At 40.4% G+C, this 26970-nt stretch overlaps 1 protein-coding gene and 1 long non-coding RNA gene across 2 annotated transcripts in view; one reads left to right on the top strand and one right to left on the bottom strand.

Annotated features, from left to right (window-relative positions):
* The window catches only part of TNKS (tankyrase), a 178696-nt gene extending 176243 nt beyond the window's left edge, over window positions 1–2453 (bottom strand). The window contains exon 1 of the mRNA XM_036894099.2: window positions 1726–2453. Coding sequence (XP_036749994.2) covers window positions 1726–2395 — 670 coding nt within the window. The 5' untranslated portion in view covers window positions 2396–2453. The remainder of the gene's footprint in view (window positions 1–1725) is intronic.
* LOC118916834 (uncharacterized) lies at window positions 1875–22436 on the top strand. Its single transcript, XR_005026552.2, has 3 exons — window positions 1875–2010; window positions 19600–19810; window positions 21852–22436. It is a non-coding gene; the product is annotated as an uncharacterized LOC118916834 (long non-coding RNA).
* Window positions 22437–26970: the final 4534 nt, after the last annotated feature.

The following is a 26970-nucleotide window of genomic DNA, read 5'->3' as shown; positions in this document are numbered from 1 at the left end:
GGAAGCCTGTTTATGATTCAAACCACTAGACTCCTAATAGTAGGGCCTATATATCAAGAATGGATCCAGTGATCTATAATGATTATCTGTGATTCGCATATTGCTGACCGCTACCCATTAATGGATCACAAATAGCATTTGTAAAAAAAATTAAATGGAATAGGATATACACTATCAGAGTATAGCACATGTAGTAAGGAAAAGTACTGTATCCTGAAACTTTTGATTCAGTTTGTGTGTGTGACAGTGCAAAATATATTTCTAAGTATGGGCTGCAATAAAAAAAAATGTGTGAATGCTACTGCTGGTGTATATGCCGATTACTTCTTCCTCCCAATACTGCAAAATAGAAACTTTCCATCATAATTACTTATAAACATTAAAAGTGACCTTAGCCCATGTGTATGTAGGTTGTAATACTTTAAGCTTTGTTTCACAAGCTCTAAAATCAAACTTACTCAAATCCAGGTTCCATTACCACCTGTGTGAGTGAATTCGGACTGACTTAAACAGCATGTGCTTCACTTTTGTCAACTGTAAAATGGGTATAATAATATCCTCCAAGTTGTGGCAAAATGAAGTAATACATACAGCAAGTTCTTACCATATGCTTTACCATTAAGAGAACAAATTTAAAGAGTGATTACATATTGGAAATTTAGCAAGAAACTTAACGGCATATCTTCAGCGTGTTACCTTTGATGTTTGTGTCTTAGGGGGAGGGTGCTTTTTCATTTTGTATATTTCCGTCCTATATGAATTTTATGATGTATATATTACACGTTTCTGATGTATATAACAATATCACCTTTGTTTTTAAAAACATCGGGTACGTGGGCACTGACATAATGGTCCTGTTTTTGTTTTAAATTTCTCTGTATTTTATAAAAATAGATTAGGTGTTTCTAAAATAAAATAGTCCAGTACTTGCTCGAAAAGAAAAAGAAAAAGTGTGTGGACAAGAGTTCAGGAATTAGAACATTTTTTGGAGAACTTATGTGCCAGATGCTTCCCACTAAATCCTCACACAACCTTAGTATATCTCTGCCCGTGGAAAACCTGAGGCAACAGAGATAAGTAAGATAAACTGTTAGACAACTAGCAACGTTCACAACTTTAAAGTCCATATTCCTTCTACCATCACATTATACAACCAATCTTCTCCAGTTTTTTCATACAGCCGTATTTTGATCTATCCAAATTACGACTGTAAACTCCTTGTAAAAGGGGGACAAGTTTCATAAACTTCACTTACATCTTTCATGGCTTACTAAGACTTTTCGATCTTATCTTTAAACGCTTGCCGAGCTACATTAAAATTCTTTTGGTTGAAGCTGTCCTCACGGGACATACCTGTTGTAAAACCGAAATTAACTAGCAAACAACAAAACTACTCTAAGATTACCCAAATCGAACAAATTATATTTATACACACTTGGAACTGAAGAAGTTTAAATATACCCTTATCCAGCGACCACCACTAGAGAGCTTAGGAATGAGTCCAAGTATCACTGTGCAAACACGAGAAAGAATGGATTCGCACCTTCCCTACCACGCCCCCGTCACCCAGGTGCTACCTAACGAGACGAACCTCCGGCGTTCCGGTGAGGTGCTGAGGAACCATAGCCACGCCCCCATTTTGTTCCATCACAATAACTTGTTTTCTTTCCCTCCCCGGACCCCTGTCCCCAAGACCAAAACCCTTAATAAACAAGAGCCTCTGACCTGCAGCGAAGTGCAGGGGAGACGACTTCCGGCCGGCCATGTCCTTAGCGTTCACGTTGGCCGCGTCCACCAACCTCTTCACCCGGGACACGTCCCCATTGCGACAGGCCTCCAAAAGCTCCCGTAGGGCGCCGCTCACGGCCGGGACCCCCGGCCCAGGTCCCGCTGCCCCGGGCCCTAATGCCGCGGTGCTAACTCCGGGCGCCTCGGGGCTCTCCAGCAAGCTCGATCCCGGGGAGGATGGAGAAGAAGAAGAAGAAGACGTCGGGGAAGAAGAGGACGACGGTGAGTTGTTACTGCCGCCGCCGGCTGGGCTGGGAGCGACCCCGACGGCAGAAGCAGCGGAAACCGCCGGAACCACGGGGGCGGCGGGGACGGTGCAGACTGTGCTCGTGGTGTTGCCACAGCTGGGACTGTCGGCCGGGTCCGGGGATCGGGGCCTGTCGGGCGGCTCCCTACTGCCATCCCCCTCCGGCAGCGCTAGGCCGTGCCGCGGCGAGGCGAAGGGGACCAGGCCGCCCGCCGTGGGGGAAGCTGGGGTGGTCCCCGGGGCCAGGCCGGGGCTGAGTGGAGGGGGAGGAGGCGGCGGCGGCGCCGAAGCCCCTGGGGCGGGCTGGAGCTGTTGTTGATGATGGTGGTGATGATGCTGAGAGCGACGCGACGCCGCCATCTTCGGACTCCCCCAGCTCTGTCACTGCGGCAACGGCCCCCACCACCCGCCCTCACTTCCGACCTCTGGGCCAATTAGCATCCAGCGCACAGGAAATGATGCTAGAGGAGTGGGGGGAGTCCAAGAGAAGGAGGGAGGTATTGGGAGCTCCGAGACGGCCGCGGAAGGGGGCGTGGCCTTGTGGCTGAGGGGCGGGCTTTGTGACGCGTGGCGGGCCGGCTGCGGAGGTTTGAAACTAAGAGCCAGCCTCTGCCTAAATGGGAAACTTTTCCTGCGTTTCTGGCTTTCAGTTTGCTTACCTTGCCCTGCTCCATTCTGTTGCTCAGTCTCTTTCAGTTTTCCTTATCTGGCTGCACAGCTTGCTACTGAGGCGTAACTCAGTGCAAGACGAGCATGTGTCATTTATCATCTATCAGATGGCCTCCTCAAAATGCAACTAATAGTACCTACCCGACAGAACTGTTAGCGGAATTAAATGAGCTGATATATATAAAACACTTTCTGACTGTTAATAAAACATAGCTATATTTAGCCTATTGATAATTTTTTTAATGCAGTCCTCGTCTCCCCTCAACCCCCAGTTATTCTCTTGGTCTTTATGTCCCTTTATACGTTTTCTCACTCTATGGACTTTGTTAATATTCTATTTTAAAATAGTGGTTCAGATTGCCAGGACTGGAGTTCAAGCTCTGTGCCATTTGCTAGCTGTGTAAATTTGGGCAAATTATTTAACCATTTTTATGTCTCAGCTTCCCTTCGGCAAAATTGAGTAAATAGTTCAATAATTGTTAAATATTAAAATTATTTTCTCTATTCTATTATCCCTGTCCTTTTATTTCTTACCTTAAGGCTGATTCAAATAATTATGATGGTGTTCCTTTCTTTTGAATTCTTTTTAGCTAAACCTCCCTTCTCCTCCATTCTTATTACCCCTCACTTCTCCTCCTCCCAAACCAAGATAATGACCTGACTTGTTTCCATCACTCACCCTCAGATGCCATTCTTCAGCAACTACTTTTTCTCCCTCTCCTCTGCCTATACCTACTTTTTATGTCTGCCATCAAAAGAAACATAGTGCATGGAATAATCTCAGTGAGGTCTCCACTTCCTGACCCCTGTTCAATAGTAAACTAGGCATTGTGGAAGTTTATACAAAGAGCATTATCCCAATAGAGTGGACACAGATAGAGATTATGTGTCTTGGGAAAAAATAAGACTTAGATTGGTTAAACAGAAATTTAGCACTGCAGAATATTAAAGTGTTGTTTCACATGTTCATTATTAAATATGATTAGTGTAATGTTAATATTTCCACCTAAATAAAGAGGTACATTTACTTAGGACCACAATCTAAAACAACAAGGTCAGGAACATAATTTATATTATGAGTGACATTTATTACCATCTACTTTGGGGTTACAGATCATAACTCTAACAGTATCCACTGTTTTATAAATTCATGCCATTGTTCACAAATTGACAAGTGTGTGGCTAGATAGGAAAACCCCATCAGCACAACTGAGATCTTCCCACAACACACATTCTCTTGGTTTTGAATCTTAAATTAATGCAGAGCACAGGGCAGCATTAAGGAGCAGAGGTAAATCAGCATAGCACATTAGATGTCTATAACTCACCTTGCACCCCCATGACTATGGCCTTCTCCCTGAATAGGAGGCAGAGTATCTCATCTGATCCCCTGATGATCAATTATTCATAGATCGTGAGTAGTAGCAATGTTCACCCTAATTCAAAATGCAAGTGTTGTGTCTGCTTATCAGTACAAAAAAAGTGAGAAAAATTTTGCTGGATAGCAACAGCAAGGCTAAATTGCCTGAAACTACTCTACTGGAAATTGCTTTTCTCTCCTGCAGTATAAAGTAGTAAAAGTACTTAACATTAAATATTTATAAGGTTTAGGTTAATATGGACTAATGTTGGCTCTAAACATGAAAGGGCAGATGTTATGACCTAATCTTTTACAGTTAAACACAATTCCATGAGGGATGCACTATGCCCTGGTGAAAGGAGTTAAATCTGGGCTTGAATTACTTCTGAGGCTTAGCAGTTGACTTATCTTGGTAAATGTGCATCAGCTCTGTCATACTACAATTCTCATTTCAGTGTTGCATTGTCATGAGGATTAAAAGATCTAGGTGTTTTCTTAAGCACTCCTTGAGTGTTAAGTTCGTTCTCTTTTGTGGCATAAGTACTCATAGCCATTATTGATGCTATCTCCTCACAATGTCCTTTATGACAAAGATAGTGATTGGAAATAAGTATCCAACATTCTACATGTAACAAGAATATTAAGCAAAGAAAGATCAGGTTTGTTTCCTCATCTGAAAATTCAAGATTCTATACTATCTCCAAGAATCGCTAAAGATCATTGTTTTGTAGGATCTTATCATTTTCAAAGGTGTTTTCAAAAAAATCATGGTCAGGTGGTATAAAAATGTGAGCACACAGTGAAATAAGCCAGGTGGAGAAAGACAAGTACCAAATGATTTCCCTCATTTGTGGAGTGTAACAACGAAGCAAAACTGAAGGAAAACAGCAGCAGACTCACAGACTCCAGGAAGGGACTAGCCATTACCAAAGGGGAGGGGTGGCGGAGGGAGGGAGAAGGAGATTGAAGGGCATTATGATTAGTACACATGGTGTGTCGGGGGTCACACGGAAGATAGTGTAGCACAGAAAAGACAAGTAATAACTCTGTGGCATCTTACTGCACTGATGGACAGTGACTGCAGTGGGTATGGGGGGGACTTGATAATATGGGTGAATGTAGAAACCACAATGTTTTTCATGGAAAAGCTTTCTAAGAGTCTATATCAATGATGCCTTAACAAAACAAAACAAAACAAAGCAAAACAAAAATGTGAGCACAGAACATTCTCTTAGGCCACTCTCTGAGTTGACACAAAGAGCGAGCCACCAATTCAAAGGGCACTCACCTTCCAGCCTCTGTTGTGATGTTTGTTTCTCCCCCCAGGGGGGTCATATGGACGTGCTGTTTAAGTTACACAATCATCAAATCACGCAGCCTTCATATTTCAACATACTTCAATATACCATTGCTATACTTCTCATTGTCCTGCCCTAGATCCAAGTCCATGGGTAGTATCTCTTATCAATTAAGTCCCCTTAGTCTTCAACACTCCTGCAGTGCCTCCTCTGCAAATTTATAAGCACAAGATCACAAGGTCGAGCTCGGTCTTGGCTGAGGCAGTGCCATTTCCTCACTTTGGCCACAGGAGATAATAAGTTATTCTTATGTCAGAAATGCCCATGGTTCCGAGGATCCAGATTTCTCTATGAAGGTATTACTAAACTACGAGAACTGTTGAAACCCAGGAGAATCTTTTCTTGTAAGCCATAGGTGGGCAACAATTCCAGTAGTTCGGATCATGCTGATCGCATTGTACCGGAGGAAGTTTTATTAAAAGAAAAAGCAAAGTAACTTATTCCAAAACAGGAAAATCACAGAAATAATCCCCTATATATTAGTTTTATCATCATCCCTGCATTGATATTTTCAGTTGTTTATAAGGTCACTCTTACATAGCAAGGTCCTCCGGGTGCGCTCCCAAGACATGTTAGTCCGCCCTCTGCTGACTCGGATCCTCTCCTGGTGGGGCCTGTACCCTTGAGGGTAGTCCCACCTGAAGCATTAGCTCTAGGCAAAGAGGTGGTAGAATACAGTCATTAAAAATGTAGATTCTAGGGGGGGCAGAAGATGGCGGCGTGAGTAGAACAGCGGAAATCTCCTCCCCAAACCACATATATCTATGAAAATATAACAAAGACAACCCTTCCTAGAATAAAGACCAGAGGACACAGGACAATATCCAGACCAAATCCGCACCTGAGAGAACCCAGCGCCTCGCGAAGGGGGGAAGATACAAGCCCCGGCCCGGCGGGAGCCGAGCGCCCCTCCCCCCAGCTCCCCGCGAGAGAAGAGCAGGCAGAGCGGGAGGGAGAGGGAGCCCAGGACTGCCGAACACCCAGCCCCAGCCATCCGGGCCAGAGTGCAGACACAGTGCGTGCCCAGGGGGCCCTGGATGCTAAGGAAACAGGGCAGCAAGAACAGTGAGCGGGCACCGGAGGCCTGGCGCCGGATGACATAAGAAAAGCGCGCGACCATTTTTTTTTTTTTTTGCTTTTTTGCTGTTTTGTTTTGGCGAGTGCTTTTTGGAAGTCTTAAAGGGATAGAGACCCCAATACTAGGGAAACAGGGCAGCAACACCGGTGAGGAGAGGCCTGAGGCTGTCACTGGAGAATAAAGAAAAACGAGCGACCACCTTTTTTTTTAATTAAAAAAAATTTTTTTTTTTTTTTTAAATTAAAAAATTTTTTTTTTTTGTGGTCGTTCTTTTGTTTTGGCGGATGCTTTTTGGAAGTCTTAAAGGGGCAGGGCGGGACACTTAATCCAGAGGTAGGGAATCCGGGGATCTCTGGGCACCCTAACCCCTGGGCTGCAGGGAGCAGGGAGGCCCCTTACGGAGATAAATAGCCTCCCAGCCGCTCCCCCTCCAACGCGACTCCACCACTTTGGAGCGGCTGCCCGAGCCAGGCCACGCCCACAGCAACAGCGGAGATAAACTCCATAGCAGCCGGGCAGGAAGCAGAAACCCTGTCTGCGCGCAGCTGCGCAGCACAAGCCACTAGAGGTCGCTGTTCTCCCAGGAGAGGAGGGCCACAAACCAACAAGAAAGGAAGTCCTTCCAGCTGTCACTCATCCCAGCTCTGCAAACTATTCCTATCACCATGAAAAGGCAAAGCTACAGGCAGACAAAGATCACAGAGACAACACCAGAGAAGGAGACAGACCTGACCAGTCTTCCTGACAAAGAATTCAAAATAAGAATCATAAACATGCTGACAGAGATGCAGAGAAATACGCAAGAAAAATGGGATGAAGTCCGGAGGGAGATCACAGATGCCAGAAAGGAGATCGCAGAAATGAAACAAACTCTGGAAGGGTTTATAAGCAGAATGGATAGGATGCAAGAGGCCATTGATGGAATTGAAACCAGAGAACAGGAACGCATAGAAGCTGACATAGAGAGAGACAAAAGGATCTCCAGGAATGAAACAATATTAAGAGAACTGTGTGACCAATCCAAAAGGAACAATATCCGTATTATAGGGGTCCCAGAAGAAGAAGAAAGAGGAAAAGAGATGGAAAGTATCTTAGAAGAAATAATTGCTGAAAAATTCCCCACACTGGGGGAGGAAATAATCGAACAGACCACGGAAATACACAGAACCCCCAACAGAAAGGATCCAAGAAGGACAACACCAAGACACATAATAATTAAAATGGCAAAGATCAAGGACAAGGAAAGAGTGTTAAAGGCAGCTAGAGAGAAAAAGGTCACCTATAAAGGGAAACCCATCAGGCTAACGTCAGATTTCTCAACAGAAACCCTACAGGCCAGAAGAGAATGGCATGATATATTTAATACAATGAAACAGAAGGGCCTTGAACCAAGGATACTGTATCCAGCACGACTATCATTCAAATATGATGGTGGGATTAAACAATTCCCAGACAAACAAAAGCTGAGGGAATTTGCTTTCCACAAACCACCTCTACAGAACATCTTAAAGGGACTGCTCTAGATGGGAGCACTCCTAGAAAGAGCACAGCACAAAACACCCAACATATGAAGAATCGAGGAGGAGGAACAAGAAGGGAGAGAAGAAAAGAATCTCCAGATAGTGTATATAACAGCTAAATAAGCGAGCTAAGTTAGGCAGTAAGATACAAAAGAGGCTAACCTTGAACCTTTGGTAACCACGAATTTAAAGCCTGCAATGGCAATAAGTACATATCTTTCAATAGTCACCCTAAATGTTAATGGGTTGAATGCACCAATCAAAAGACACAGAGTAACAGAATGGATGAAAAAGCAAAACCCATCTATATGCTGCTTACAAGAAACTCACCTCAAACCCAAAGACATGTACAGACTAAAAGTCAAGGGATGGAAAAACATATTTCAAGCAAACAACAGTGAGAAGAAAGCAGGGGTTGCAGTACTAATATCAGATAAAATAGACTTCAAAACAAAGAAAATAACAAGAGATAAAGAAGGACACTACATAATGATACAGGGCTCAGTCAAACAAGAGGATATAACCATTCTAAATATATATGCACCCAACACAGGAGCACCAGCATATGTGAAACAAATACTAACAGAACTAAAGGGGGATATAGACTGCAATGCATTCGTTCTAGGAGACTTCAACACACCACTCACCCCAAAGGATAGATCCTCCGGGCAGAAAATAAGTAAGGACACGGAAGCACTGAACAACACAGTAGAGCAGATGGACCTAATAGACATCTATAGAACTCTACATCCAAAAGCAACAGAGTGTACATTCTTCTCAAGTGCACATGGAACATTCTCCAGAATAGACCACATACTAGGCCACAAAAAGAGCCTCAGAAAATTCCAGAAGATTGAAATCCTACCAACCAACTTTTCAGACCACAAAGGCATAAAATTAGAAATAAACTGTACAAAGAAAGCAAAGAGGCTAACAAACACACGGAGGCTTAACAACACGCTCCTAAATAATCAATGGATCAATGACCAAATCAAAATGGAGATCCAGCAATATATGGAAACAAATGACAACAACAACACTAAGCCCCAACTTCTGTGGGACACAGCAAAAGCAGTCTTAAGAGGAAAGTATACAGCAATCCAAGCATATTTATAAAAGGAAGAGCAATCCCAAATGAATGGTCTAATGTCACAATTATCAAAATTGGAAAAAGAAGAACAGATGAGGCCTAAGGTCAGCAGAAGGAGGGACATAATAAAGATCAGAGAAGAAATAAATAAAATTGAGAAGAATAAAACAATAGCAAAAATCAATGAAACCAAGAGCTGGTTCTTCAAGAAAATAATCAAAATAGATAAGCCTCTAGCCAGACTTATTAAGAGGAAAAGAGAGTCAACACAAATCAACAGTATCAGAAACGAGAAAGTAAAAATCACGACGGACCCACAGAAATACAAAGAATTATTAGAGAATACTATGAAAACCTATATGCTAACAAGCTGGGAAACCTAGGAGAAATGGACAACTTCCTAGAAAAATACAACCTTCCAAGATTGACCCAGAAAGAAACAGAAAATCTAAACAGACCAATTACCAGCAACGAAATTGAAGCAGTAATCAAAAAACTACCAAAGAACAAAACCCCTGGGCCAGATGGATTTACCTCGGAATTTTATCAGACATACAGGGAAGACATAATACCCATTCTCCTTAAAGTTTTCCAAAAAATAGAGAAGGAAGGGATACTCCCAAACTCATTCTATGAAGCTAACATCACCCTAATACCAAAACCAGGCAAAGACCCCACCAAAAAAGAAAACTACAGACCAATATCCCTGATGAGCTAAGATGCAAAAATACTCAACAAAATATTAGCAAACTGAATTCAAAAATACATCAAAAGGATAATACACCATGACCAAGTGGGATTCATCCCAGGGATGCAAGGATGGTATAACATTCGAAAGTCCATCAACATCATCCACCACATCAACAAAAAGAAAGACAAAAACCACATAATCATCTCCACAGATGCTGAAAAAGCATTTGACAAAGTTCAAATCCATTCATGTTAAAAACTCTCAGCAAAATGGGAATAGAGGGCAAGTACCTCAACATAATAAAGGCCATCTATGATAAACCCACAGCCAACATTATATTGAACAGCGATAAGCTGAAAGCATTTCCTCTGAGATCGGGAACTAGACAGGGATGCCCACTCTCTCCACTGTTATTTAACATAGTACTGGAGGTCCTAGCCACGGCAATCAGACAAAACAGAAATAGAAGGAATCCAGATTGGTAAAGAAGAAGTTAAACTGTCACTATTTGCAGATGACATGATACTGTACATAAGAAACCCTAAAGACTCCACCCCAAAACTACTAGAACTGATATCGGAATACAGCAAAGTTGCAGGATACAAAATCAACACACAGAAATCTGTGGCTTTCCTATATACTAACAATGAACCAACAGAAAGAGAAATCAGGAAAACAACTCCATTCACAATTGCATCAAAAAAAATAAAATACCTAGGAATAAACCTAACCAAAGAAGTGAAAGACTTATACTCTGAAAACTACAAGTCACTCTTAAGAGAAATTAAAGGGGACACTAACAGATGGAAACTCATCCCATGCTCGTGGCTAGGAAGAATTAATATCGTCAAAATGGCCATCCTGCCCAAAGCAATATACAGATTTGATGCAATCCCTATGAAACTACCAGCAACATTCTTCAATGAACTGGAACAAATAATTCAAAAATTCATATGGAAACACCAAAGACCCCGAATAGCCAAAGCAATCCTGAGAAAGAAGAATAAAGTAGGGGGGATCTCACTCCCCAACTTCAAGCTCTACTATAAAGCCATAGTAATCAAGACAACTTGGTACTGGCACAAGAGCAGAGCCACAGACCAATGGAACAGACTAGAGAATCCAGACATTAACCCAGACATATATGGTCAGTTAATATTTGATAAAGGAGCCATGGACATACAATGGCGAAATGACAGTCTCTTCAACAGATGGTGCTGGCAAAACTGGGCAGCTACATGTAGGAGAATGAAACTGGACCATTGTCTAACCCCATATACAAAAGTAAACTCCAAATGGATCAAAGACCTGAATGTAAGTCATGAAACCATTAAACTCCTGGAAGAAAACATAGGCAAAAACCTCTTAGACATAAACATGAGTGACCTCTTCTTGAACATTTCTCCCCGGGCAACGAAAACAACAGCAAAAATGAACAAGTGGGACTATATTAAGCTGAAAAGCTTCTGTACAGCAAAAGACACCATCAATAAAACAAAAAGGAACCCTACAGTATGGGAGAATATATTTGAAAATGACACATCCGATAAAGGCTTGACGTCCAGAATATATAAAGAGCTCACACGCCTCAACAAACAAAAACAAATAACCCAATTTAAAAATGGGCAGAGGAACTGAACAGACAGTTCTCCAAAAAAGAAATACAGATGGCCAACAGACACATGAAAAGATGCTCCACATCGCTAATTATCAGAGAAATGCAAATTAAAACTACAATGAGGTATCACCTCACACCAGTAAGGATGGCTGCCATCCAAAAGACAGAGAACAACAAATGTTGGCGAGGCTGTGGAGAAAGGGGAACCCTCCTACACTGCTGGTGGGAATGTAAGTTAGTTCAACCATTGTGGAAAGCAGTATGGAGGTACATCAAAATGCTCAAAACAGACTTACCATTTGACCCAGGAATTGCACTCCTAGGAATTTACCCTAAGAATGCAGCAATCAAGTATGAGAAAGATCAGTGCACCCCTATGTTTATCGCAGCACTATTTACAATAGCCAAGAATTGGAAGCAACCTAAATGTCCATTGATAGATGAATGGATAAAGAAGGTGTGGTACATATACACAATGGAATACTACTCAGCCATAAGAAAAGGGCAAATCCAACCATTTGCAGCAACATGGATGGAGCTGGAGGGTATTATGCTCAGTGAAACAAGCCAAGCGGAGAAAGAGAAATACCAAATGATTTCACTTATCTGTGGAATATAAGAACAAAGGAAAAACTGAAGGAACAAAACAGCAGCAGAATCACAGAACTCAAGAATGGACTAACAGGTACCAAAGGGAAAGGTACTGGGGAGGATGGGTGGGTAGGGAGGGATCGGGGGGGAGAAGTAGGGGGGTATTAAGATTAGCATGCATGGGGGGTAGGAGAAAAGGGAGGGCTGTACAACACAGAGAAGGCAAGTAGTGATTCTACAACATTTTGCTATGCTGATGGACAGTGACTCTAAAGGAGTTTATAGGGGAGACCTGGTATAGGGGAGAGCCTAGTAAACATAATATTCTTCATGTAAGTGTAGATTAGTGATACCAAAAACAAAACAAAACAAAACAAGAAAAAAAAGGGCAGTTCCTGTGTGGTAACCTCCAATGAGTTCTACACAAGGGTATAAAGGGCATATAAAAGTGTAGGCAAAGGGTCTGTTTGTGTTTATACAGAAGATCAAAGCCTAATTGGGCTACCCCGAAAATGAACTAAGATACGATATGAAAGAGAACTTCCAACATCAGCACTCTCGGGAAGACTCATGCCAGAAGATGATCATCAAAAAACCCCAACAAAGATCCACGCACTGCTACAGCTGTAGATGCACTCATCCCACCAGCTCCTGGACTTGCCATGGGAATGAAGGAGATATCTAAGCTGGCCTGTGCATACAGTAAAACAACAAATTTGACTGGATCTATACTGTTGAAACTCAACCAAGAATTAGGAGAAGTGCAAATTGTAGCGCTCCAAAATATTACAACTACAGACTATTTACTGTTAAAAGAACATAAGGGATGTGAACATTCCCCAGGAATGGGTTGTTTTAATTTGTCTGATTTCTCTCAGACTGTTCAAGTTCAGTTGGACAATATCCACCATATCATAGATAAGTTTTCACAAATACCTAATGTGCCTAACTGGTTTTCTTGATTTCACTGGAGATGGCTGGTAATTACAGAGATGCTTTGGTTATGTAAGTATACTCCTATTATGTTAATGTGTGTGCGTAATTTAAGTAGTAGCTAAAAACCTATACATGCTGAAGTTACTCTACAAGAAGATATGTCAAAGAAATAATCAATCTTCCCATGTTTTCTTCCGCCTGCTACTTCTATAGCTTTTCTTCTTCCTTCCTAATTACAACCCTTAAATAGAATTCGTGCCTCATATCAAATTTACCGAGTATCATAATTCTTCCAAGTGGTAAAGATACCTCAAGACAAATGCTGGGCATAGAAGCTACAGGGCATAAATATGCAAAGAAATAAAAAGCTAACCATTTCAAACAATAAGGCTTCTCTCTCACTTACCAACCTTACATTTCCCTGTATGGCCCCGGAAGATGACTGGTTAGCCAGAGACGGGTAAGATTCTTCAAGGGAGGAAAAACCTAAGACAGGCACAGTCGCAGGGGGGTCGTCAGGTGAGAAATTGGGGATCAACAGAGGTGAGACTTAGAACCTCACCCCCGCTGTTCTGATAGAAATCTTCTGCATCCGTGGATGTTTTATTGCCCTTGTCTAGCTTGGATTAACACGTAGTCTACAGGCACACACCTGATCATCTACATTTGCTCTCTTACAACTCTAAACTATGTTTTCTACCTTTATCTTGTATCTACCTACCACTTCAGCATTTTATTAAAAATAATAATAATAAAGAGAGAAATGTGGTATCCACATATAAATCAAATATAAAAATCAAATGAATGTTTATATTTGAACTGACTGTTTATAGTTCATAATGCATGAGCAAAACCGAAAGTTTCTGTGATGACTGCCCTTGTACTGTTCACCATGTAACTTATTCATTATGTAAGAATTTGTTCTCCATGTAAGAACTTGTTTGTTATGCCTCAGAAGATTGGAGACTGACGAAAATTAGGCTTGGGGTGGATTAGTGATTGTGCATTGAGCATTGACTCCCCTATACAGAATTTTATTGTCATTAACAACCATTTGATCAATAAATATGAGAGATGCCCTCACAAAAAAAAAAAAAAAGCACAGATTTCCAATTGTAAAATAAATAAGTAACCGGGATGTAATGTATAGCATAAGGAATATAGTCAAGATATTGTAACAGCTTGGTAGGGTGATAGCTGGAACCTAGAATTATGTATATAAATGTTTTATCACTGTGTTGTACACTTGAAACTAATGTAATGTAATACTGTGCGTCAACTACCCTTCAATAAAAAATAATTTGGAAAAAAAAAAAAAAGAATGTAGATTCTGCATTTAGACTGCTTGGATATGAATATTAGCTTTGTCACTAACCAGTAGTGTGTGATTAAAGGATAACATATCCTACGTTTTGACAGAGATAAAAATCTATTTTCTGCGCATAAAAAATGGCAAGCAGGCTTTCCTACCAAAAACGTTTTTTTTCCTTCTAAGCACTTTCTCCAGAAATAATTTAAATCATACAGATATATTCCGTTAATATTAGCACATGGCTTCCTAACGGAAATCAAATGAACATCTGCTATCCCCTAAAGTCATAAACAAGTTTAGAAAAGTTCACGTAAGTTCTGGAATGTATCACTAAGGAGCGGCTCAACTAGCCAACAATCATATGTAATGATGTAATGACTTACATAACTGTGTGTGTAGCCAATCAGAATGGAGTTGATGCACCGTCCGAACAATAGGTGGTGAGGCACACCAGGCGTGCTGAGCGCCCCTAGTCAGAAGTGGGAGGTGGTTGTGGTTACCTCTGGTGAAGGTTGGCGCGAAGACCTCACCAGCACTCCAAAAAAAAAAAATCTCAACCATTAGCAGTCACTTAAGAGAAGGGGTTTTAAGATGGGGGAAAGAAAACAATTTTATGCTGCTGAGGAGAATCTGGTAGATGGGGAAATTTGTGATGCAGAAGATTGGATAATTCCTGGGCGATGTTTCTGCAGGAAGGCAAGAGGAATGAGACCTAGAAGACAAGCGTTGGCCGTGCACCCTTAGTATCAAGGGAGAAGGCACAGTGGTACGGGCACTGATACGATAAATGGCTATGTTGGTGGTGGGAGATGTGAGGAAGACTTGATTGCTTCTGCTTTCTCCGTGAAATAGAAAGTGGAAAAAGACTATTTCTTTGTTTCTCCCTGCCTCTCATTCCCAAGTGGGGGCACATGCCTGTTTCTAAAATAATTCCTGCTGCCAGGAGAACTCCATGCCCTGCTAGTCTACAAGTCTTAGTTCCAAGGCAAGGAATGCTTCCACGGGAAGATGCCGCATTAGTGACTTCATTGAACCGGAAGTTAAGACTGCCATCTGCCACTTTGGGCTCCAGTGGCAAAGAAGGGGATTGCTGTATTGGTTGGAGTGGTGGATCCTGATTACCGAAAGGAAATTGGGCTGCTTCTACAAAATGGAGATAAGGAAGAGCTTGCCTTGAGTACAAAAGATCCATTAGAGAATCTCTTAGTACTCCCTGTGGTTAAAGTCAATGGAAAAAATATAACAGCCCAATGTATGCAAGACTACAAATGGCCCAGACCTTTCATGAATAAAATTTGGGTCACCCTACCAGGCAAAGAACCGTGACCAGCTCAGGTGCTGTAAGTAATGGAACTATAGAGTAGATGACAGAAGAAGGTAAATATACCAGCTATAACCACTTGGCCAGTTGTAGAAACTAGAAATGTAAGTGTTAAGAATATTCTTCCATATTTTGTCATACATGTATATATATATATATGTATAAATATATATATTTGTCTTAGATAAGAAATATTTTTCTTCCCTCTTTTATGCTCTTATCATATAACAGGATTTATTAATAATAGTAAACTATATTACAGTATTTAAGTTACACTTGAAGTTATTTAAGGAGAAGGATAAATTATCTAAGATAATTCAGTACACTCTGCTTTATCTAAGGACTTTGCATCCTTTTCCGAGGAAAGTGTTAGCACATGTTCAGCTGTACACAGTATAGGCTGACAAATGACTTCTTATTGTTTGTATTTGGAGATTAAGTGTGGTTTGAGGAGACATGTATAGGTGCCAAGTCGATGAGGTAGACCGTGATGGTTAGTTTTATGTGTCAACTTGGCTAGGCTACCCAGTTATTTGGTCAAACAGTCATCTAGTGTGGCTATGAAGATATTTTGTAAACGTTTTAAACATCTACCCTCAGTTGACTTTAAGTAAAGGAGGAGATTTTCTTCTGTAATGCGGGTTACATCCCATGAGCTGAAAGTCTTCGAAAGCAATCTCAAGCTGGGGAGGGGGCAGTTTTAACTTTCCAACAAGTTCAAACAATTATTTTACTGTTCTGTTCATGTGCACTATGAAAAGGAGACTATTGTTATTTTAATAATACTCTAAAAAGACATCAGTTTATTAATAGCATCTTTTTAAGAAATAAAAAGAGGAAAGGTCCTTGCATATTATCCCTGTTACACATTTGTACCCCTATAATCTGTGGGGAGGAGGGGCTATTTAATCTGATCTACCCTTGCATTTTTGAGAAGGAGGGACCTAAGTCTTATCCAGATGGATCTCTTACCACCACCTCTGATACACTGCTCACTCTAGGCTTTTCCAATTTGTCTACGTAAGCCTCTGTGCTGGATGGCATTCCACAATGGATGAATAGTCCACTTATTCTTTCAAGGGACTTAGGACCTCACGATGATTTGGTCTTCTCATTTGTGTGCTGGGGTTGGCAATCAGTTTATGGTAGATCTGAAACAGTCCAAGATAAGCAGGGCTGATGTTCAGCTGTTAAAGGCAGAAGTAAGGCTGCATTGATTGTTGTTGGCTGACATCTATCTGACTGGCTGGTGGCTGGGTCATACAGGTTGTTAAATATTTTGAACATCACCCCTGCGTATGGGAACTCACATGCAGAGGATTGCAAATATATACACTCTCCTATGCTGAAAGCTTCATGGATCACACCTTCAATAATAATAATTGTGTTATTTTGAACAACACTGAGAACACCACAGATGTCCAATAAATATTAATCAGCCAGTTAGGTGCAGTGTTATTCAAGAAGTACCCTCATTGACCACCACTGTCTCATTACAAATGACAGGTGGTATCAATGGCCTTATAGCCAACCTGTAATGACTGCGGATCTGCCCCCTGGGTGCCCAGGGACCATGTGCTTCTACAGGCAGATGGAATTCAGCATACTTGATTGCACTCTGTAAGCACTAGCTAGAATCATGCCACAATCTCCCTTGAGAGTCCTGCCAATCCAAGGGCACCCAAGGAGAAATTCTTAGGAACACCAGTGATCCGTATCTCTAGATAGAGTGTCATCTCAGCACCTAACCTGGACAGAGTATTTGAACACCAGGTGCACTTACACCATTGTCATTTGGACTTAACATCTCAAGTGTACTTACACTTCATACAGGGATCTGTTCCATTATCACAGAAATTTTTACTGGATTCCCTTTCTAGTTTTTCAGAGAAAGAAAATGGATAGAATGTGACTAATGTGGGTAATTATTTTTACAATTCTCGCCAGTACAGTACTCTCAAATTCTTTTTATCATTTCTCTTGACCCTTTGAGGAACAAATATGAACTTAATGAAAATCTTTAGACTTCAGCCAACCTTTCTAAAGAACCAGAGCAACATTCTGGCTTTTCTCCAGCACAAAAAAAGGTGCTTGGCTTTAGTTATACTGAACTTTTATCGGTTTGCCTGACTTAGTATCTTAAGTCTTCATTAGCATTGGAAATTTATAATAATCCCTCTTCAGACCTGAAGAGGTGGAGGAGACCCAAAGAGGCCAGCTACCAAGGGTGGCCATCGTTCCAGAAGAAGGACATTCCAGAGAGACAAAGACGTGGATTAAAATAGGGAACCCACTGGCTCTTGGTAGCTATTGAGAGCAGTCAGGGTGCTTATTGATTATGCGGAATCAAAGCAGATGTAAACAATCATAAAGTAAGAGTTCACTAAAAGAATTTCTTTCAGAGGTACACTGCAGGAATATAATAGGAACGATATCAATAGCATCTATTTATTTATTTATTAAGTACATACTACAGTGTTTCTCAAAGTGTCCCTAACAAACTTACCCTGTGGAGCTGCCATGGAACACTGTTCGAACCCACTACCCACATTTTGTCTAACTCAAAATTCTGTGTTCTTCCTATTTTACTTTCCTTGGAAAAAATTAACATTTTATTTATTTGTAAATAAGTGATGAACCTTTGGGTCATTTCCACCTTTTGGCTATTGTGAATAACCATGAACACAGGTGTACAAGTATCTATTTGATTTCCTGATTCCAATTCTTTTGGATATGTACCTGGAAGTGGAATTGCTGGGTTTTGTGGTAATTCTGTGTAACTTTTTGAGGAACTGCCATATCGTTTTCCCAAGGGCTGCCCCACATTACATTCCAATTTCTCCACATCCTCACCAATACTTGCAATTTTTTATTTAAAAAAAAAATTCCATTCTAATATGCGTGAGGTGGTACATCTTTGTGGTTTTGATTTGCATTTCCCTAATGACTAGCGTTCCTAGGTCTAAAGCCTATTGATGGTAGTGCCCTCAGGTTAGGAATGCCTGCGGCTCTCACCAGGCACACAACACAATCACTACACACACATTCCCCCCACGGGGACCCTTATATAAAGCTGGGTGGGCTCTCCTGGTTCTTATTATGATCACAGGGACACACTTCAGCAAAAACCATCAGGGGGCTTTGAGGAACAGTGTTTACTGCTCATATGTCCTGGGAGGGTACACGGCATATCTGGGGGCCACCACAAGGTTGCAATAGAATGAGAGAGAGAGCAAGATCGGACATGGGGCTCTGCCTTTATCAGGGGTGAGGGTGGAGTGCAAGGGTTTTTTGGGCTCGCTTTATTGGTGAATGTAAAGCCTAAGAGTGGAAATTAGGGTGCTGGAAGGGAGAAGCAGGGTCACTCAAGAAGTCAGCTGTCTAGGTCACCCAGGGCTTTCTAAAAGGGGACCTTCATGGTTGAGGGTGTCCTGGTTTCGTATCTGGTTGGTTTGCTAGGAGCTATCTTGTACCCCTGGCAATATGTTTATTTGAAATGGATTTCTTTGAAATGGGTGCCTCAGCAATCAAAACCTTAATGTCAGGTGCTTACATTACAGTCAAAAAGCTTAGTGTCAGGTCCTAAAACTACAGCTGGTGATGTCAAATATCTTTTCATGGGCCTATTGCACATTTGTGTGTGTGTGTATATATATATATATATATATATGTATGTGTGTGTGTGTATATATATACATATATATATATTTTTTTTTTTTTGAGAAATGTTTATTCAAGTCCTTTGCCCATTTTTGAATTGGGTTGTTTTTTTATTGTGGTTGAATAATTTGCATTCTTAGCAAATTCCCAGGTGATGATGATTTGAGAATCACAATTTGAGAACCACTGCTTTAGATTATATATGTCAAGTGATTGAATGTCAGCCTCATTTGTGATACACAAGTTGGATAAAATTTGCTAGGCCTATGGTTTTAATCACTCTGCAGGTATCAGGCTTTTGGTTATTCATCTTCTGTGACTTTTCTGGGAGTTTTACATATTACTCTGTTCCCCATGCAGCAACAGAGAAAGTCAAGGCAGCCCTGATATTGGATGACCCCAGAACTATGTCACACAACACCTTCAAACCGGAGATTGTACCTGGGAATGTTTTAATGCCCTGGGAATACACATCTTACCAAAGCTGGACCATAAAGGATCTTAATACTGACCTGAAGATTTAGGAAACTCTTGTTTACACATCATCATGGATCCTCAAAATTCCAGACCAGTAAGTCTTCTTATACATGTGGCTTTTTTAAAAAAAGAATAATTATCTTAAAAAACTCTTGCACATAGACCACAGTAGAATTATCACTAGCCATGTGAAGATGTAATTAACATTTTTCAAGTACTGTGAACATAGGTAAATTTCCTACATTTTTATTGAATTTGAGAAGTTAATTAGTATGACTATTAAGCAAAATCCAGACATCATTATACATGAAATATTTCCTTATAATTCCAGTAAACTGATTTCCAGTGAAATTTCACTCAGTAGTCCTCAAATATTTTTCCCTTCAGTTAATGGATCTCTGTACTTACCCTTCCCACTAAAAATATTCTAGGTCTACTTAAAAGGTTTATACATTTTTGCTGGATGTGCATAATTAGGTTTGTTTTCTGTGAAAAATCTGTGGAAATGTCTTTCAGAATTAATAGAATAGTATAATTGTCTTATTATTGGTTACTTAGTATGTGTGTAGCCTTCCTGTCTCCAAAGTACTATATAATCATAGTTCCTCTTGAGCTGTTTTTATGTTATTCATATGTCCTTCTGATAAAGTATGTGATGACTTGTGTTATGTCTTTCAATATATTTCAAGGGAACAAGTGAATAAGATGAGCTCTTGTAATGCCATGTGTTGGGAGCCCCTAAGATCCCCCCCAGGTCTGATGGCTCATGGGGAAGCCTCACAGGACTCTTTATCCAGTCATGCTCACAACTATGATTTATTACAGCAAAAGGCTGCAAATCACAGTCAGCAGAGGGAAAAGGCACACGGGTCCACGTCTGGGGGAAACCAGATGGGTGCTTCCCAGGGCTGTCTCCCAGTGGAGCACCACAGGATGCTCTCAATTCTCCCAACAAGTTGTAACAACAGTTAGGAAATGTTGTCTACCATGGAAGCTCCTTAGAGACTCAGTGCGCGAGGTTTTTGCTGGGAGCCAATCACAGAGGCAACCTCTGCCTGGCATATACCATTCATCCAGACTTCCAGAAGGATAGCAGGTGGTTAGCACTGTGGTCGTTAATTTTATGTGTCAACTTGACTAGGCCATAGTGCCCAGATATTTAACCAAACATTATTCTCATGATTCTGTAAGGGTATTTTTGGATGAGATTTACATTTAAATTGGTAGACTTTGAATGAAGCAAATTATGCTCTGGACTATGGGTGGGCCTTGTCCAATCAGTTGAAGGCCCGACTAGAACAAAAGACCGACCTCTCCCAAGCAAGAAAATTCTGCCAGAAGATAGCCTTTGAACTTTAAATGCAACATTGGCTCTTCCTGTATCCCAAGCCTACTGGCCTACCCTGCAAATTTTGGACTTGCCACCTTTCATAACGGTGTGAGCCAATTCCTTAAAATAAATCTTTTTCTTTTCTCTATCATTCTCTCAATAGAAAGGTAGGTAGGTAGATATAGAGTATAAAGTGGGTAAAAGAATCCATAGCTGTATCTTATTACTTCTGTTACTCTAATACAAGCATAAACTGTATTGCTTGCTTGTACAGTTGAGGCATGGTAAGCCACTCTAGTCAGTTAATGGGGGGAACACTCTGGAATTCTAAATTCCAAGATGCCAGCCAAGGGCCAGCCTAGCAGCAGGCCTTTCCAAGGATAGCAGTTCTGGCCTGCAGGGCTGACTCTTTTCCACATATCTGCCCATTCATAGCCTATATATAGAAAGAGACAAAAGGAAAAAGAGGCAGGGGGGTTTTCTTGCCTCTTTGCCAGATGTACATCTTGGGCATGTACCGCTTGTTCACCAACCAGGGGGGTTTCTTGTGTCCACAGGGCTGGAGAAGCATTCTTATTACATATAAAGCCACAGACCAGCTAAGGCGTTCCCTGTACATTTTTTCCTTGTTACTGTTTAGTATTTCCAACCCATCTTAACATCAGACTCCCTTATCCAAGTAAAGAAGTCAGTGTCAAAAAATGTTGGCCCACCTTTATAGTCCTCAGATCTGTGCTGCCTGCAGTTTGTCCTGTGCTGTTTTACTGTTTCAACAGAAAACATAACTTTTCTTTTAACTTCATAGGGAATTCCATGCTTGAACGTGCCCTGAAATATGAAGCATGACAAATAAGTTGCACCCCGGTACTTGTCAGAATAAAAATGGTTTGACAGCAGTTTCTCCAGGGGCTCACTGTTCTCCTGCAAGTCATCAGCAGAGAAGATGCTCCTGAATGGAGACATGGCAACTTCCCAAGCATACCAGTGTTTTGGGAATCCATACTTCTTTACTCAACAGGTCCAGATAAAGGAGGAGGCATGGGTGGGCACGTGGAAAACACATTTTAATTTTTTGCCATCTCACACTTTCATTGTTTTCTCATTATTTTGATGATTTTTAAACGAGTCTCCTTGTGTCTTCTCTTCCCATTTTCAATTTTTTTTCATATATTTCTCTAAAAATTTTTCTATAAACATGAATCCAGTGATATTGCCTCACTCAACCCCCATCAACTCTCTATGGTCTACTGAATAAATTCTCAAGTCTTTGGTATTGTGTTGAGAGAATGTCACAGTGTGGCCTCAATTTATCCTCCCAGCTATATTTCTAGTCACCTCCCTATCAAAGGTGAATCGGTCATTCCACTTTGACCCCCAAATCTCAGAATCTATCAGATTTTAAAGTTCTGTGGTTTTGTCAGACCCACTCTCAGTAGGATATGCATTTTTTTCAATTAAACTTTGTATTGAAATATATAAACAAATATGTTCACAAACCTTAAGTGTATAGCTTGTTGATTTCCCTAACAAACAGACTGGTGTAACCATCACCCAACTCAAGAACTAGACCATTGCCCGCAGGGACAGTAGTACAGCATGGAGAATATAGTGTGTGATTCTGTGACATCTTTCTCCATTGATAGGTAGTGACCACATAGAGGGGTGAGGATTTGATAATGTGGGTAACTGTTGAACCACTGTGTTGTACATTTGAAACCAACATAAGATTGTATATCAGTAATACTTCAATAAAAATAAAAAGGACCACTGCCAGCACCCCTATATGTCTCTTCGGACCCTCTCCCACTCACTTCTGGCACCCCATCTTCACTGTTTTTTCCTATTTCAACCCTCTCAATGGAATCATAGTGTGTCCTCTTTTGTGTCTTGCTTTCTTTGCTCAATATCTGTTTGTAAGGTGTATCTGTGTTAGTGTATGTGTGTAACAGTAGTTGGTTTATTCTCATTACTGTATTGTGTTCCGGTATACCCATTTTATTTGATGGGCATTCAGTGGTTTTCATATTTTGGTGATTAGAAATAGTGCTGCTACAAATGTTCTTATATGCATTTGGGTAATTGCGTGTATTGTATTACTGTTGAATATATACCTAGGAGTGAAATTACTGGACCATTGGGTGTGTATCTCCTTTGCTTTAGTAGATACTGCCAAACAATATACTAAAGTGGTTGTGCCAATTTACATTCCCAGCAGCAAAGAATGAGTATTTCTCCACATCTTCACCAACACTGGGTATTGTAGTTCTTTTTCACATTACACATTTAAATGATGGGTAGCAATATCTCATTGTGGTTTTAATTTGTGTTCCCTGGTAACTATTGATGTCGAGAATCTTCTCACATGGCTATTTTGGCTTTTTTTCTTTTTTGAAATGTTTATTCAAATCCTTTGCTCATTTTTTTCTATTGATTTTAGGAGTTACTTACATATCCTAGATATAAGAGATTTTATACACATATATTTATCCCATTCTGTATCTTGCCTTTTCAGTCTCAATGTTATTTTTTGATGGATACAAATTTTTACTTTTAATGAAATCCAATATGTTCATTTTTTTTCTTTATCATCAATGTTTTTATGTCCTATTGAGACATCTGTTTGCTCCAAGTTTATGAAGATATTCTACCATCTAGAAGCATTATTGTTTTCCCTTTATATTTAAATCTGAAATGCTGTGGGCTTCATAGTATGGTTTTTTCCATATGGATATCCAGTTGACCCAATTTATTCAAAAACCCTCCGCTTCCCCCCATTGCACTGGAGTGTCAGCTTTATCATAAATCAAGTAGCTGTATTTCTTGGGAGTCTATTTCTGGATTCTCCATTCAGTGCCATCAGTCTGTTCATCTCTCCTTGGGCCCAGCCACATGGTCTTCATTGGTATTTTGCAGTGTTAAGTCATCCAGCTCTGTTCTTCAAGGTTGTCTCGCCTATACCATATTATTTGAATTTTTATGTAAACTTTAGAGTCATTTTGTCAGTTTTCACAAAAACAAACCTTCTGAGATTTTGACTGGTATTTCTTCGCGTCTATATATCTCTTTGCTGGAGAATTTACATTTTTCTAAGTCAAAGTTTCATGTTGCTGCCTATAGTTTATTCATGTATTTAAGAATGTTTTAGTTTTTAAAAAATGCTTCTAGTTTTCTGTGAAGAGGTCTTGGCTAACTAACATTGTGTAGGATTTTAGCATCTGTGCTCATGAGAGATATCATCCTGTAATTTTCCTTTCTTGTAATGTCATTGTTAGGTTATGCTGACCTAATAAAATGAGTTGGGAAGTGTTTCTCTTCTTGTATTCTGTGGAAGAATTTGTTGAGACTGGTGTTACTCCATTCTTAAGTATGCTTGGATGAATTACTCAAGGCCTTCTAACCCTGAGGTTTCTCTTTGAAAGTTTTAAATTGCAGATTCAGTTTCTTTAATAGATGTATGTTTGAAATTTTAAATTTATTTTCCTGGGAGTTTATTAAATTGTATTTTTCTTCGACTGTGTACATCTTGTCTAAATTGTCAATCTGTGGGCATAATGTTCATAAAATATTACCAGCTTTTTAACATCTGTTTAATCTATAGTGATGTCCTTTTTTTATTTCTGATATTCACAATTTGTGTCTTATTGCTGTCTTTCTTGTCAGTTTTGCTAAATATCTATCACCTTTAATTGTCTTTTCAAGGAAGTAACTTTTGATGTTGGTTTGTTGGTTTTGTTTCATGTTTTCTATTCCATTAATCTCCCCTCTTTGTTATTTCCTTTCTTCTACATTATTTGATTTAATTTACTATGTTTTAAAACATTGCTTGTGGATGGATACTAGTAAGATATGCATTTAAAATACTTTCTCTATACTGGTGATAGGTTGATCATTCCATACACCTTTTTCCTTCATGTGACCAAAAGCATGTGTTTTCAAGTGAGGGTTCCCTAACTAGAAACATAGTTTCTTTATATGAAAAGCTTGTTTTTTTGTTTTGTTTTTAGAGGGTTGCTTCAATAGTGTAGAGCTGTGGCCATACTTGTGATTGTTAATGTAACAATGCAAAACATTGCTGAGCGCCCTGGATGATGGGGCTCTTCTTTCCACACCCACATTATTATAGAGTAGGAAGTGACTTCACCCTGGAAAGAACTGAATAGTGGGCAGTGGCCTTGGACAGTATGTCATTTCTCATCTACTTTTGAGATTAACCTATTAATAGCACTGTGTTAGTTTCCTGGGCCTGTAGGGACCACGTACCACAAACTGGGTGGCTTAGAGAAACAAATTTCTGGTCTCGTGTTTCTGGAGGCTAGAAGTCTGACATCAAGGAGTCAGCAGGGCCATGCTCCCTCTGAAACCTGCAGGGGAAGGATTCTTCCTCGCCTCTTCCCAGCTTCCGGTGGCTCCTTGGCTGGTAGATGGCATCACTCACATCTTCTGTCTTCGCATGACCATCTCCTCTCTGTACATGTCTATGTATTCAAGTTTCCCCTTTTTGTAAGGACGCCAGTCATACTGGAGTAGGGCCCATCCTGATGACCTCATTTTAACTTGGTGACCTCTGCAAAGACCCTATTTCCAACCAAGGTTATATTCTGATATACTGGGGGTTAGGACTCCAACTTATCTTTTGTGAGGGACACATTTCAACCCATAACAAGGACAATCTCAGTGCTGGTTGAGAAGGCTCCACAGGTGGACAAATGGAAAGTCAGATGATGGAGAAGGGGAGAAGAACACCCTGTAGACAGGCAGTGGAAACACTCCCCTTGCATATGGAGACATACTGCCCCAATGAGTGAAGTGCTGCTCCACAAATTCACCAGTCTTCTGGGGCAACACTGTTTCCAGCATGTGATCACCTTTGTTTCAGTCCTTGAAGTGAATATCTAACCATAAGTTAACTCCCATATGAACAATGTAATTTGGTTGTGGATTCAGATATATCACTAGTGAAACACCTGGCTCAGCATTGTGAAGCCACATTACACACATTGCTTTCAGACTTATGCATATTAAACTAAATCCATATTTTCAAGGTGGCATTGCCTTAGGAGAGATGTCATTTTTTTTTTAGAAAATGGACAGAAAGCTAATGCAGGCACTTCTAGAATACATCGAGGTGTCCCTCTGGTATCTCTTATACCTTTTGGAAATTTAGTGCCTATGCTGCTCCTGAGATTCTCTGTGACTGTCTATAATGTTTCTCTCGAAATTGCTGTTTAGCAGTATCACTCTCTCGGCAGCATCAATAGAGTTTTAAGACCAGAAAGCAGAGGCGCAAGTGAACTACTAAGTATAGCTACATTCCTAGGTCAATGAAATCCAACGTGACACCCTAGTGCATCTGTAATGCTGCAATAATGATAATCTACTTTGTAGTGATGTTGTGAGAAATAACAAATTAATGATTGTAAAAAACTCTGAAAATAGAAAGGGCTCCATAAAAGCTCGTAATTATTAACAGTGATCATATGCAAGTGACCTAGAAATTACTGTTAGGTTACAGCATGATCTCATCATCCATTCTCTTCTTGTAATTTTAGAACTTCCAGCCAGCCCCAAACTCTGGGTTGAGAGAGATTATATGTTGCTATGCAGCAGCCCCAGGAGCCTTTTAAGCAAAAACTTAGGACAACACTGTCTCTATTATCTTTTGCCTTTAAAATGCTCTCTTTCTTCCCTGCAGTTGAAGCTGGAGATAAATTCTTGATATTCGTTCATCCGACTGTTACTTATTGAACATCATGGGTGCAGACTTGGGGTCTGGAGATGCAAAGAGGCAAAAATAGACATGCTACCTATTCTCTTGGAGTTTATAGTTTTTAGAGATAAAAATAGAATAGTCCAGCAATTGTAAACAATGTACAAAGTATACTGAGAGAGCACTAGTGGAGGATACTAGGAAGGGGCCAATGACC

This window comes from Manis pentadactyla, chromosome 7 (assembly GCF_030020395.1).
Source record: "Manis pentadactyla isolate mManPen7 chromosome 7, mManPen7.hap1, whole genome shotgun sequence".
NCBI lineage: Eukaryota > Metazoa > Chordata > Mammalia > Pholidota > Manidae > Manis > Manis pentadactyla.
This window is presented reverse-complemented; position numbering and strand designations above follow the sequence as displayed.